We start from the raw sequence: 15,948 nt of genomic DNA, 5'->3' as shown, positions 1-15,948 counted from the left end.
GATTATCTGATGACCCATGCATTTTAAACTGTGGGGTCCCTTTTAAGCAAATAATGGAAAATGCTAGTTTTCTGCCTTCACTAAAGTCCGACTCCAGTGTGGCAACATGATGTGGAGGTGATTCTGACTTCTCCAAGGTTATCTCCAAGAAGAAGAAGTTCTTGGACATCCTACTAAGCTGCAAAGGCTTTGGAATAAATACATCAGTAAGTTTGCAGGGCTCATGATCAGAAAGTTGGTCTCCAAGTTAATTCTTCTGGCCACATCTCCTGGAGACCCTCTTCTAAGGTATATAGAAGGTTTGTTGTTTTTATCAGTTGGAAGTATACCTATATTGGTGAAATTATCTGCATCTTTGGAAGATTGCCATGATTAGCACTTTTCTGTCTTCTTTTTTGGTTCTTTTCTTTTAAACTTATGCTATTAGGTTTAGTTAAAAAGTATAAATTCATTCATGAAGGCAGGAACATGTGATCAGCAAGTATATTAATTAAAATACATTTAATAAGCAAATATCCGGAGGTAAGAAGGATATCATTCATAGTCAATAAGTAATAGATAATCACATTTCCTCATCAAGAGCTCCATATGTCCCAAGCTGATTTTTCTGGCCTGTAAGGATTGTATCCTTCAGATTTGACGTAGCATTTTGTTTTACATTTTACTAATGTACTTCTCACATAATGTCTTTTATAGCTGTCTATATTGGTATCTCTTCTCTATACTTGACTATACTTAAGTCCTCTGAAATCAGGGGCTGTGTTTTGATAATTAATAGTCCAAATTAGTTATCTCTTCCAGCAACCAGTGCAATGCTCTGCCACCATAGAAAACTAATACAATATTGTACTCTCTATTTCAAATGTCAAATATTCACCTTGGAAATGTTTCTTTTTCTTGTGCAAAATGAATAAGATTACTATTTCTGAATCTAAACATAGCCCAGGGTTACATGCCTTATTGATAATCTGATGAATCAAATTGTATTAGTGTTCAGTCCTTCCATAAAAACAGATTGCAATATCTCCTTTTTGTCATGTGGAATTCTTGTCCATGTATTTCCATAAATTTCCAATGGAGAAATTCCCAAAACTTTAGAAATCTTCCTCTTGGCTTAGTGTATTGACTACTGGGTTTGGACTCAAGAAGACCTTCATTCAAATCCAGTCTCACTCATTAGCTGTGTGACTCTGGGGAAGTCATTTAACATCTGTCTGCCTCAGTTTTCTCAACTGTAAAATTGTGATAATAATAACACCCAGGATTGTTGTGAGGTTAAATTGAGATAATATTTATAAAGCATTTAGCTTAGTGCCTGCCATATAATAAATTATTAATAGATGTTTCATTCCTCTCTCCCTCCCTTTCTTCCTCCATCCCTTCCTTCCTTCCTTCCTTCCTTCCTTCCTTCCTTCCTTCCTTCCTTCCTTCCTTCCTTCCTTTTTCATTTAATATCTCATGGGTATGGATTCTTATTCAAGCTATCGACATATTTCTCTCTCTCTTTTTTTTTTTATAAATAACTAGTCCATTTTCTCATTCAGGCCTTTATCTTCATGATTGTGTCTTTTAGGCTACTTCTTGAGTTGCACAAGAAAAGACCAAAGTTTTGTGAAAATAATGTAAAGGTTATTAGTAACTGCATTGATGTGTTAAATTATAGGATCATAAATTGAGGGTTGCAAGGGACCTTAGACATGAGGGCATTACGTCCCAATGAGGTGAAGTGATCGACCTACTTCTACATAGCTGGAATATAGCACAGCTGGGATATGTACACACATCCTCTGATTTCAAATCCAGCCACTTTTCTGCCATATTATTCTGTCTCATACCATTTAGGCCTTTATAGGTATATGCAAGTAGGTACAATATGTCAGTTAACTAAAGTAGACTGAAGAACCTTTAGCAGAATACTTACTTTTTGATTATCATCTTTGGAGTTAGATCTCTTATCCATCAGGGAATATAAACTAATTCTTTTGAAGATGGGAGGAACGGGGAAGAATATAATAACATTGATATTTATATAGTACTTAGAGATCCCCCAGAGAGAAGCATATGAACAAGTACAAAAGTATTTTCATGACCAGTTTTATTGCTATGATTTTTTTTTCTTTAAAAGCATAGAAATTTAATAGGAATTTTTTTTTTGCTCCATAATATTCAGCTTTTACATAGCATATTTCTTTGAAATTTTAATGGAAAAATATGATTTATGAATTATGTATCATCTGGCTCATTGCCTTACACATAATAGTAACTCAGTAAATATTTGTTTAATTTAATTACAGTGCCTTGAACATAGTAGGCCCTTAATAAGTGTTTATTGAACTAATTGCATGTGATATAATAAAATCATAGTTTTAACAGGATCTTTTGATGTCTTCTGTGTAAGTTATTTTAAAGTGCCAATTAAATTTTACTGCTAGTAAGCCTATGAAAATAAATTTACTTATTTCACATGAGACTTCAAACTTTCTAAATGTGCTTATCTGTTTTAATTTTTCTTAATCACTCTTATTTGCTTTTTTTCTAATGGTATGTTCTTGAACCCCAAAGATATGAAATTGCATTATGGAGATCTCACGGACAGTACCTGCCTTGTGAAGATAATTAACGAAGTGAAACCTACAGAAATCTACAACTTAGGAGCCCAGAGTCATGTCAAAGTAAGCAGTTTTCCGCACTGAGTTTTATCGAGTAATGTCATGAACTAGGGCAACTCCAGGTTCTGGAATGTCCCAGACTGAGCACTCAAGTTGTTCCTTCTCGTTATTGAAGGCATTTGAACATTAGAAAATTGTGCTACTAATGTGGAATTACTGTTTAAAAATGGTTTCCTTTTTAAGATTTCTTATTCAACTGCGTAAGAAAATGTTACTACCAATTCTAAGAAAATATTATTTCATATTACTTTGGTACAGTAAGCCTCAGGCTTTGATCTTTTGTTATTTTCTGTCATTTCAAACTATATTGAAGATAAAATGTTTTGGTTACATCTTGGAAAATGTCATCTCAACCCCATGTGCCGTTTTAATATGTTTATTTTCAATAAACATTTAAAGTACTCGTTGAGAATAATATTGCTTGAGAAAAGCTGCAAGCTCTTTTAAAAGCTGAGTTCTGATCTGTTGTGCTTAGTGACATTCACTGAAGCTACTTTATATTTTTCCTTTCCTTCAGCTTGATCAAAGTATTGTTGAATTCTTGCCCTCTTTCTCAAACTTTCCAGCAATCTCTATATCTTATCCATTTACTTTTCAGAATGTTGGTATATATCCCAGAGATCCTAAGAATGTTATCCACAGAGATTTAGTAATTATTTTAGTTCTAATTGTTGCCTTAGTAGCACATTGCTTACTGTTGGACTGAGTGAAATAAGAGAGGGATTAAATTCCATTCTAGGGAGTTATTTAGGATAGTTGATGGCTCTTCTAATGCACATATATCATATAAATAAAAGGAAATATATTTTAGTTGGGGAAACCACAATTACTATGCAAACTTGTTGGTATTACTTGCTGGTTTGCAATATCATCTTCCCTAGGCAGGATGTAATTTATCTATCATCTCTGTTTCTGTTGCTAAAGGAAAAAAAAATGTACCATCACATGAATCCTTATGGCATGCTGTGAGAAAGATAATGGTGAAATGATTCTTCTGAATAATCGTTGGTCTAAAATAATTCCATAAAAATATTAGACTCATTTTCTTTTCAGGATGTTAGTATGTACATACAAATTGATAAGGACATTTTGCTACTCACTACGGTTTAGGAGAAAATGATTTTCCCCTTAGTCTGCACTAGGTCTGTTTCCCATTCAAACTAAAATCTGAACTGTGAACAACATTGAAGCTTATTTATGTGATGCTTTATTAACACCTACTTTTTTCTCCCCCTTTTTTTTTCAATAACTATCTTTCCCTAGAATTACTAAAGGCAATAAAAGGTTAAGACTCTACTCCCAAAGAATGACAGTGCCCATCTTCTGATTTGATTTCTCCAATCTCCCAAATATTTCCATACCCTGTTTCCCAGAGTCTAATAGCTTGAGTGGCAGTGTAACATAGATATAGAGACCCAACCTTAGAGTCAAAAAGGACCTGGGTTCAAGATCTGCCTCTGAGACATAGTAATACTATCAGTGTGGTCATGAGAGTAACCTCTTAGGCCCTATTGTCTCTCCATAAGACTTTAAATTACACAGGATTTAGCAATTTGCATCAGTGGAGGGAGTTTCCATGGTGGGAGTTACCCTCACTAGTGAAAACACATGTCCTTGTCCTTGTAAAAAATGTCATCTAGGGAAAATAAATGTATATTTGTAGGGTTTTGTTTCTCTTTTTCCGTTTTAACTCTCCAGCCCTCCTGTGAATATGACTCTTTGGTCTCCATGAGAAGCTAAAAAATGGTCATGGCGGAAAGATATATGAAATTGTATGGAGGAGATCTGTTGACAGAAGCCATTTTTTAACAGTCTAAAACTTAAAACACTCTTGGATTGTTTTCCCATTATCCTTGCTGTAAAATAATAATGCCAGTTTGGAAAATTTGACTGAAGAGACAGATAAATTAGTCTTTTTAAATGTTTTTTTTTTCCCAAGTGCACATTATGAGAAATACTTCTTTGTTATTGAATTTTGTAATATGATATTGCCTAAATATTTTAGTGGACTGTTAAAAATTTTAGTTTTCATAAACTTATAAATTTTTTCAGTAGTATATTTGTTTCTTTTTATCTGGATTGTGATTATTATACAGTCAGGCATTTATTATGTGCTTTCTTCATCATATTCTTCATTGTTCAAGATAAAAATTATTTTTTCTTCTTCCTTACTAGAAAACACAAATTTGTTTTAATTATCAAAATACTATTCAGATGTTGTCATTAAAGATCACTGTCACACCCCCTTGTTTTATCCAAGTAATGAAACCTATCATTTTATACGTTTTCATGAACTAACAAATGATACTTTTTAGCTCAGAGATGTCACTTCCACTGACCTATATTAGAAAAAGTAAGAACTGTTGTCTCAGACTGATTGCAGGGAATTTTTGGCATTGAGACATATTGGCTTCCTTCATTCTTTACCTGGTCTTTGAACCATATAGTTTCTGCAGTGTTTACCTGAATTTTTTGGCTGTAACTTTCAGATTAACAGAGTATTAAGTAAATTTTTAAAAATTGTGAGCATCATTTATGTACAGTTAAAAATATTGTGTTCAAATAGGAATTTAGGGATTTATTTGCAGAGTGTCATCTCCTGACATAATGGAAGAAGCATGTAGGTTATATAGTTAAGAATATACTTATGACCTTTGTTTTATTGACTGACAAACTACAATGCTGGTACTCTAAAGGGTAAACAAAAATTGGTTTATGAGATTTTTTGTTCTATTTAACTTTTCTCCAATATAATTAAAATCTAAGGCTTTGCTCAAAATCTTTCATTGAAGAGGAGCCCATAACCTCCCCCAGCAGCCCATTCTGCTCTTGGATGGCACTAATAGCTAGGAATTTTTTCCTTCCATAAAGCTGAAATCAATCTATCAATAAACATTTATTAATTACCTACTATGTGCGAGTCATAGTACTAAGCTCTGGAAATCTGCCTCTTTGCAATGTCCACCCAGTGTTTCTAGTTCTGTTTTCTGGGACCAAGCAAAACTCATTGGCTAATTAGATACTATCGTTATTAATGTAACACAATATAGTAATTATGGCTCACATTTATGTGGTTCTTTATAATAACAATGTGTGGTAAATTTGCAAATATTATCATCTTATTTTTATATGTATGAAGCAGAGATATAGAGACCCCATGTTATTTGTCCAAGGTTATATAGTTAGCAAATAGCAATGCTAGGGAGCCTGAAGTTCAATGTTCTTTCCATATTTTGGCATATAGTAATATACTTATAGATGAATTGGGACCCTGAACTCATTTTACTATTCTACAATCAGGCTACCTCTTGAATATTCAGTTCTGGGAACCACATTTGAGGAGAGGGACATTTAGGAGCATGGTCAAGGGAAGGCTACCATCATGGTTAAGTATCTCAAAATTGTGTTACATGAGGGTTGTTTTAGGTAATTCATATTATTTTTTCTATGGCTTATGGAGGAACATGATAACAATCTTCAAATATTTGAAAGATTGTCATGTAAAAGATGAATCAGACTTCTTCTGTTTGGACCCAGTGGGGTTCTACCTCGGATCAATGTGTGGGAGTGTTGAGGATGTTTTAAATTAAATTTGAAATTGGAATAAAGTAGCAAATTGTCCTTTAACAAGCACACACATATTTTAAAGACCACAGCTGACAGGAATGAGGACAAAGAAGTTTTCCATATTAGGTATCTTTCCTTTTGAGAACATCATGTTATGCTGTTTCATCAAGATTATGTGGGACCTAGCTAGTTCAGAAAAGTTGTTTTGGTTAGTAGATACTTAGACTGGGGGTTAAAAGGCCAACTTCATGACCACAACTTTCTGCCTTTGGAAGAATTGATATTTTCAAATCTTGTCAGTGATCTTTTGCTTGTCCTTGATTATCTCCCTGTAGTTACAGTAGGAAACAGGAACTTTGGCTACTGAGAAACAGGACAGGAAATCACAGTAAATTATGAAATTATTCAAATTCTTTAAGGTTTAAAAATAGGTAGATTAGAGCTGTGATTTGTCAGCATGTTGAATTTCAAATGAGGAAGCCCTCTACCAATGCAGACCTTCCATGAAACTTGGAGAGGTGCTGAAAGTAATAATAGCTAGCATTTATACACAACATCACATAATTTGAGCTTCACAACAATCATGTGAGGTAGGTATGTCAAGTATCAGAGAGTTAAAATCAGCCTGCCAATAAATATTGGACACTAGATTGGAACCCAGATCTTGATGTTAAATTGAACTCTACGCTGCACCACATGGAGTATCAGTGGAGAGAGGGAACTTGGATACTGACTTTTAACAGTCAACAAGAATTTATCAAGTGCCTACTGTTCGTGGTGGAGATAAAAGTGATATTCTATTGTTCCAGGGATTTTTAATTTGTCATTAAGTCAGTTCTTCTCTCAGTGTGCTTGGTTCCCTATTCATTTCCTACTAATTTACCTATTTCCCCTTAAGTATGTTAGGAGGCTAGGGTAGATAGCCTCTTAATAGGAATGATTGTATTGGTAGATACCAAGTTTTAAGAGCTAAACAGAAAGCCTGTCCTACAGCAGAGCATAATGTTCGCAATAAGCTTGATCCAAACAAATCATTCTTTTTTCAGCATGCTTGGAAAACAAAGTTCTAATCTTAGCACATTCTGAAGTTTGGTCCATTTGAATCAGTGACGTCTAGACTCTTATTGAATGTTGTTTATTTTGGCTTCTCTTTATGCAGAATAAAGTCTTCTATCACTCTCACTTCCAGTTAATTTTATGTGGGCTATGCTGAAAGTAAGGAAAATAAAATAATAGGAAGTTGGTCTGGTTTCCTGTAGGAAACCAATGAAGATGAAATTGGTTCTTGGAACGAACCCACAGCAGTCTGGGAAATACTGACTGAAGACGTTTTTCTGATTCATAAGAGTTATGACTCATGAAATAGGTCATTGAGAGGCTGATTGGATCTTATGTGGGAGAAAGTGAGAGGTAACTGAAATGCACTGGTTATTAAAAGCAGTAAACTAGCCTGGTGTCGTCATTGAAATTGGAACAAATTATCCAGTGTGTAATCTTGCCTCTTTTGATCAGGGGAGAACTCAGGAATCTCTTCTGTGCTGCTGTGTAGAATGTCTGTTAATAGGAGCACATGTCGGTATTTATTTGAGCTTTGAATTCTTTGCTCCACTAAAAATTATTCTATTATGATTAGCTTTTGAGAATTCTCACATAACTTCTCTGATAATCATGTATCATTCACTGGATCATAGGACTGGATAAAACCCTCCCAATGATACCCTTTCCCCGAACCTTATTTTAAGGTAGGGTCACATCATAACAAGTTAAGAGAAATGAGAATCTGTCCTCATTTGAAAGACCTTCTAATTGTCACTAATGTTGAAAGCATCATAGTGTGGTGGAACATGTGTGGGACTTGGAGTCAGAGATACCTGAGTTCAAAATCTGGCTGTGACACTTAATAATCTCTGGATAAGTCATTAATATGTCAGAACCTAAATTTCTTCATTTGTATGATGTGTGTAATAATAACTCATTTATGGGGTTATTGTTAGGAAAGTATTTATATAAACGTTAGTTATTATTTTCAGTGGCCTCATGGTACAGTGGAAAGAGTACTGGAATTGGAGTCAGAAGACCTAGGTTTGAGTCTTAACATCATCTCCCACCATTTCTTCCTTAATTCCGGTCTTTGATAAAGAGATGGCGCTTCTCTTCATCAAAGCTAATCTATATACATGCCACCTTGATTCCATTGCATTCTCCTGTCTTCTTTAGCAAATTGTGCCCTCTATCATACTCCTCAATCTAATCTTCACTTTCTCCTAATTGGTTCCTTCTCTCTTGCCTACAAACATGCCCAAGTCTTCCCCTGTCTTCAAAAAAAAAAACCCCTCATCTAATTCTTCCTTCCCCACTAATTACCATCCTTTATCTCTCTTCCCTTTCTGAGCCAATCATTGCTTCTACTTCTCCTTTTACTCTTTTCTTAACTCCTAGTTAAGAAGTACTCATTCTATTGACATAGATGACTCATTAACCCCTCAACGCCTAAAAGGCAATCTTCAGGTATTGCTGTGGATTAAAGAAAAAATCCTTAAAATCTCAAACTTCTGATATTAAACATCTGCTGTCCTCAGACAACAGATTATCTACCATTGGTGACTGTCTTCAAAGCCATCCCAGCTTGCTAAGATTTGCCATTTTGTATTTTATTTTCATAGTTTATAAACAAAACAAAAAAAATTGTATAATGACAGTTGATTCACTTTTTTTTTTTAATATGACTCCAGGATGAAGTAGATTGTTTCATATACAGTGTAGAACTGTATACAGGGCAGCTAAGTGGCTCAGTGGCTAGAACACTGGTACTGGAGTCAGGAAGAGTCATCTTCCCGAGTTCAAATCCAGCACAAGACAATTACTAGCTGTGTGACCCTCAGCAAGTCACTTATCCCTGTTTGCCTCAGTTTCTCATCTGTAAAATGAGTGGGAGAAGGAAATACCACTCTAGTATCTTTCCCAAGAAAATCCCGAATGGGGTCATGAAGAGTGAACATGACTGAAAAGCGACTAAACAACGACATGACAGTGAAATGTCACGTACTGCTAGATGGCTTAAGGTTGCATTTTTGGTTTTCTCTTCACTAGATTTAAATTTTATTTTGGATATATAAACTGTTAATTGTTGGTTGTGCTTCCAAGGCATACTAGTTTAAGAGTTGAGCCTGGTATAACCTTCAAGCAAATCTATTTTTGTCAGAGTGTTTTGCCAAAATGTATATATTATGTTTAATGTTCTATAGTGGATTAATGAATCCATCAAAGTCCAGTTCAGATCCCTCTCTTTGTGAACCATCTGTCCTTGATCCTTGCAGGGACAGTGATGTAGTGGAAAGAATATTGGATTAGGCATCATGGAATTTAGGCTCAAGTATTAACTGTATTGCTTATCACTTTGTGACCTTGGGCAAATCATCTGGCCTCCCACAGTATAAAATAAGGGAGTAAGGCCACATGTCTCTTCCAGTTCTAAAATCTACCACCTTATAATCTGTGCTTAATAGCCATAGTAACATTTTGTGCAATTTTTGTGTACTTAGTAAATCCCACCCCTACTCGATTGTATTCTCCTTGAGGACAAGGTCATATCTTATTTAATTTTGTTTCTATCCAACCATCTAGCACATTACAGTAATTGAAAAATGCTTTTGGTATGAATGAATAAATGTTGAATGTTAACCCATTATTAGTGATTCATGTCTGGAGATATTATGAAATAGTGGACCTGCATTCAATCCTGACCCTATTACCTGTGCATGATATTGAGAAAGTTCCATGACATGGGAGTAGATGATCTCAAGATTACACCTTAAGATTTTTCCCTTCTTTCTCTGTTTTTACACCTTTCTTTGTATTCCTATTGCTTAGTGTAAAACCTGTCAAATGTAAAATGATAAAAATACCAAAAAGTACTACTTACCTCACGCAAAACTATAGTATCTCCCTCATGACTTTAATATTCTTAAAGCCCTTTGAGACTTAGAGCTAACCCATCTCTGCTGAGAAATTGGAGGAGCTAGTCGGGGACAATATAGAATCTTTAATTAGAAAAATAACATTTCTGACTTTCTACCTTAGAGCCCTGTCATTTCACACACTTCTCACCAACCATAATTATGTCTTGAAACTTTGGCCATTGTTAATTTACATTTCTGTGCTTGCTTGAAAGAACTAGAAATCTACCTCAGTCTTCTAGTTTCTAATAGTTCTTTTCATATTGCCTCCACCCCCTACAAACAACTAGAACAGAATGCAGTTCTCTAGGGAAGACCACAGTACAGTTGAAGGAATGCTACCTCTTGAGTCAGAGGACATGGTTTCAAATCCCTCTTCTGATACTTACTCCCTCTGTAACACCAAGCAAGTCATCTTATCTCCCTGGGTCTCAGTTTCCTCAAATGTAAAATGAAGGGCTTGAAGCCAGATGTCTTCTAAGGTCCTTTCTACCTCTAAATTTATGATTCTCAGTTTCTTCCCTATTGAATTGCTTCCCAGTATATGTTGATATCAAGTCTATTATAATGTTAAGTGTTGTTTTGTAATACTTCCTTCTGCTTAATCCCTCTGATTTTACAGAGGTAGATCTTTTTTTAGGATTATGACAAATTTGCACAAACACTGTAAAATAAGGAAGGATGTACTCCTCCCTGTAGTAATGTGCATATAGAAAGTGGAATATTGTATTGCCCTTGTAGTTTTCTACTCTTTCTTACATCGCCCACTGCAAAACTTATTTGTTGCATTTATATGAGTACAAAACATCTTGAAACCAAAAACAAACCAGAAAAAAAAAAAAAACAACCCTTGATTGTCAGTTCCAGGTTTCTAAGAGCTTACATATAATTCTCTGTTTAACTCTTTAAGGGCTTCTACCAAGAGTTTGGTTTTCCAACTGTATCTGAAAAAGTAATAATTTTGTAGCTCAATCAGTTGTGATATGACCTTCTACAATCTGAGTACCTCAGGGGTTTTAAAAATCTTTTCTTCTAATTTTCCCTAGGCTGTCCTGTAGCTTGAGTGTAGCATGTTTACACATACATAAAAGTTGAAGATTACATATAAATTTCTCAGTTATCTAGGCCCCTTTGACTACTTTTTGGCTTTGGAAGATGATATATGGAAGGAACATGTGGAGTAATAGGAAACAATGCAGTGACCTTTTATCCACAAATGCCTCCAAACAGATATAGAAAATGCACCAGACTAAATCCTGATGGGGAAACTGAAAACATCCCAGTGAGTCCTCAGAAACAAAATGGACTCCACGTAAGGAGATAGGTAGGTCTGTGGTCCCTGGGGATGGGGTTGGAACAAAAGCACTCCATCACCCAAAGAGAGCCTGTGCACCAGGGCAAGAGTAAATTCCAGATCCAGACTGGGTCACCCCCAGACCCAGACTGAGACATCATGATGGGGACAGGTACAAATTGGCAGATTTATTGTGCACTACCTAGTTTTGTGTCAGAGATCCAGGGTGGAGTGAGAAGAGGACCTGCACATGGCAGTGGCCTTCCCCAAAAGGGAGTCTCTGGTCAGTGGATTGAGAAAGAAGGAAATTCAGAAGCCAGCAGCAGCTGTAGTATGGCTCAGACCTCAGGTGCAGAGTAGTGTTTCACTTCCAGCATCTAGGCCAGCCCCTACAGGATAACCAAGACTAGAATCTGAGATCAAAGGAGGAGAGCCTACAGCTTTGCTACTCTGAAGCAGCAGAACTTAGCAGATGGCTGATAGGGATAGAGTCCACCAGCAGCCTTCTCTTGCAGAGATCCAATCCCGGGTCAGTCATTTGAAGAGCTCAGGCAAGGGGACAACAAATAAAATAGACTTTGCGCTTTAGGAGCAATGAAAGCTTACAGGTCCCCGGCCTGCCCTTGAAATCTTTGAACAACACAACACTTAATACTCTAAGAATCAGCAACAAGACTAGCCCTTCTCTTTGGAAGTGTGACAGAGCCCAGCTCTAGTTCAAAGACAGGAAGTAGGCTGGAAGAGTAGGCAAACCAATAATTAACCCCACCATAATGAGCTATTATGGTGGCAGAGATTTTCAAGACACACATACACTGTGTCTTCAAAACATCTACAAATATTGCCTCAGTGAAAAACATAGATTGGACACAAACTCAACTAGAATTCCTAGAAGAGATAAAGCAAGAATTAAAAAAAAAATTTTTTTTACAGATGGCGTAAGTTTGAGGAAAAAAGTTGGAAAAGATATAAGTGCTCTGGAAGAAGGAATTAGAAAGGGAATTAACAGCTTGGCACAACAGGTGCAAAGCCTTGCCCAAACAGCAAATTCTGAAAATTAGAAAAGACTGAATAGAAGCCAATGACACCATGGGGCAATGAGAAATATAAAAAGAAAATCAAAAGGTGGAAAAAAATAGAAGAAAATGTAAGGCATCTATCTCACAAGAGATTGAGGAGAAACAGATTTAAGGATTGTTGAACTATCCGAACTCCACCAAAAAAAGAGCCTAGATATCATATTTCAAGAAATCTTAAAAACAAAATTTGCCAAATCTTTCACAACCAGAGGGCAAAGTAGGAATAGAAAGAATATGTTACTTCCTGAAAGAAACTCCAAAAACAAAACAAAACAGAACAAAAAACCAACTCCCAGAAACATCAAAGCCAAAATCCAGAGCTTCCAGGTCAAAACAAAATTATGGCAAGCAGACAGCAAGAATTCAAGTACTGAAGAACCAGACTCAGGATCACACATAATTTAGCAGCCACCACTCTAAAGGGAGCAGAGAACTTAGAATATAATCTTCCAGAAGGCAAAGGATGTGAACGTACAGCCTAGAATAACTTGCCCCCTCAAAGCGAGTACAATACTACAGGGGAAAATGGATTTTTAATGAAATAGAGGACTTCTAAGCATTCCTGATGAAAACAACACAGATGTGGAGATACTTTGCAGTTCAAACGGAGGAGTTAAGAGCAACAAAAAAAGGAAAATATCCATTAATAATACTAAAGGATTAAACAAGAAACTGCTTACTGTCAAATATGAGGAGATGATACATGTGTTTCCTCTGAACCCTGCCATAAGAGTCCATTAAAGAAAATAATTAGACAAGGCCTAGTCATGATTATACTATGTCTTGATGATCTTAAGAAAAGAATGGAAAGAGAGGGGAAAAGAAATACATTGGGCAGAGACAGTGGCAGGAAAAGGAAGATTAGGGAAAATCATCTCAAATAATCAGGGTGCCAAAGTAGACATCTATACAAACAAGGGGATGTGGGGAAGCAGCTGACTCTTGAACCTCACTCTCATCTGAATTGGTCAATAGAAAGAAGAATACACATACACCCACAGAGTTGAGTACAGAAATACATTTCATTCAACTGGGAAATAAGAGGGAAAGGAGATAAGGGAGAAGGAGGAATTAAAGGTAGATTAAGAGAAGGATTAGTCCCAAGCAAAACAAATTCTAAGGGTATACACAAATATTTACAGCTCTTTTTGAAGCAAAAAAATGGGTATTTGAGGGAGGGCCCATAAATTGGGAAATGAATAAACATGTTATAGTATATAAAAATGGTAGAATACTATTGTGCTCATTCTTATCAGCATAGTGACTAACCAAGGTACCAGAAGACTAGACATGCTACCCACTTCCTTCCTGAAAGAGAGGTGAAAGATTTAGAATATAGAATGAAACAAATTTTTTATAGGATGTGACCAGTGTGAAAATTTATTTTGATTGACTATGCATATTTGCAATTTTTTTTTCTTGTGTTCTCAATGGGGGTGAGGGGTGCAGAGGGAGAAGGCAGATCTCAATTGTTTAAAACAAAATATTTTTAAAAGATGGCAGATGGAGCAGGACTGGAAACATACTTTTGAAATGACATATTGTTTTTGCTACTTCTAGGTCCAGCTCTCTTCAGTGATGGAACATTTCAGTAGTCCAGAATAAAAATTAGCACTACCTGTGTCATGTGTAGTATTAGTTTTTAAGATTAAAAAAAACCAGTATTTTCTTTTAGTATAATTAGGAGTACTGTTTTTCTTTGATCAAACAAACCTTGACATTAGAATACTCTTTCAATTTCTAATCCTGTTGTACTATTAGCCATGTCTTTAAAATCCTTCTCCTTACTTATTAGTATCATCTCTCTGTGGTTGGGATTCAATGTCAATCAGCTTGAATTTATAAAGGAATATAATTGATGTAGACAGTGTAGACTTGGGGCATTATCCCTTCTGGGAAATAGTTTTATAAATGCAAATCTGCCAGGATATCAGTCTGTCAGTTGAGTATGCCAAGAAATTGCTAAGTATATAATTTTATAAATTTTTAAAGAATGGGTTGTCTGTCTAAACATGTTTCTTAACAGGCTAAGGCCTATATCTAACAATGCGAATATTAATGACTCAAATTTATATAGTTCTTTAAGGTTTTATTAAGTATTTTTCTATCAACAACTCTGTGAAGTAGGTAATACATTTCTAAAGGTCGCTGGGTATCTTCCTTGTGGTCAGTTATTATTCAAAGATATATTCTGGTTTCATGGTGCAGTTTTGTTATTTCCTGTTCCTGATTGTCCTTTCTTTCAACCACAAAACTTATAGGTCACCTATACTGAAGTATGTAGTTTGAAGCAATTTTCATTATTGACTTCATTAAGGCTTTCAGACATTCTGTTATAAAAATGATCAGATAGATCTTCTCTTACAAAGTCTTATAAATGGCTCATCTAAGACTAGGATTCTGTCATGTCCATGACCAAAAGCTATAGGCTGAAAGGGACATCATCTCTTGGGATCAATGAGTAATTTAGAAATGGAGATATGGACAGGAATTGAGAGGGTACAAATAAAAGGGAAATTGAGAATAGGCAACCCTGATCCTGTCTCTTGCTTTCTGTCTCAGACCAGACTTTTTTATTTTTATTTTTATTTTGTGAGGCTTGTTTACTGCTCCTGGCATTACAAAATAATCCTCATAACTTATTTTGGAAATGGATGCACAAGGTTATACTATAGGATCAAAATGGCCTTTTATGGACGTTTCTGGTCAAATTTGAGCTCTCTTTCCAATGCCGTTCTCTCAAGTTGTGTTCAAGAGTATTTTTAGCCTCCCCCCTTTGCTTTCTAGGAATTAAATATTTTCAGTTTACTCTAATTTCTTATGGTTTATGAAGTAAACTATAAATTAGGAATACAAGTGGAAAGGGTAGGAATAGAAACAATGAATAGAAATTGTAGAAAGACAAATTACAGGACAATATAAAGAAAAGTTTCCTACGATTTTGAACTATTTAAAAATATAATGAGTTACCTCTGGAGGTGGTGGGATTTTCCCCTCCCTCAAGGTCTTCAAGAAAAGATTGAATGACCCCTTGTCAGGGATGTTGTAGAGAGGGTTCATGTATAAGTTGAATTAGTTGACTCAGGTACCTTCCAACTCTGACATTCTGTGAATTAATATTCTAGGTTCCTTATTATTTATTGAATAATATCTTGGCATTCTAGAACTGGAAGGGTCTTGATGAATCTAGTTCAGTGCCTTAATTTTATCAATCTGTAGATCAGTGAAGTCAACGACCTTGCCCAAGGTCACACAAATTGTAGAATTCAGTATTTTCTGACTTCTCAACTGATACACTTCTAACTCTGTCAAGATAAGGAAATGGAGATCCAAAAAATATGCCATAAATCACTTCCCATTGTAGAACATTGCGCATTGTGCAT

At 35.5% G+C, this 15,948-nt stretch overlaps 1 protein-coding gene across 2 annotated transcripts in view; it reads left to right on the top strand.

Moving 5' to 3' along the window:
* Window positions 1–15,948, top strand: part of GMDS (GDP-mannose 4,6-dehydratase) — a 786,198-nt gene that overhangs the window by 143,452 nt on the left and 626,798 nt on the right. For both annotated transcript variants that reach the window (XM_027842109.1, XM_027842184.1), the window contains exon 4: window positions 2,563–2,672. In XM_027842109.1, coding sequence (XP_027697910.1) covers window positions 2,563–2,672 — 110 coding nt within the window. The remainder of the gene's footprint in view (window positions 1–2,562; window positions 2,673–15,948) is intronic.

This window comes from Vombatus ursinus, unplaced genomic scaffold (genome assembly GCF_900497805.2).
Source record: "Vombatus ursinus unplaced genomic scaffold, bare-nosed wombat genome assembly UNPS02000577.1, whole genome shotgun sequence".
Taxonomy (NCBI): domain Eukaryota; kingdom Metazoa; phylum Chordata; class Mammalia; order Diprotodontia; family Vombatidae; genus Vombatus; species Vombatus ursinus.
This window is presented reverse-complemented; position numbering and strand designations above follow the sequence as displayed.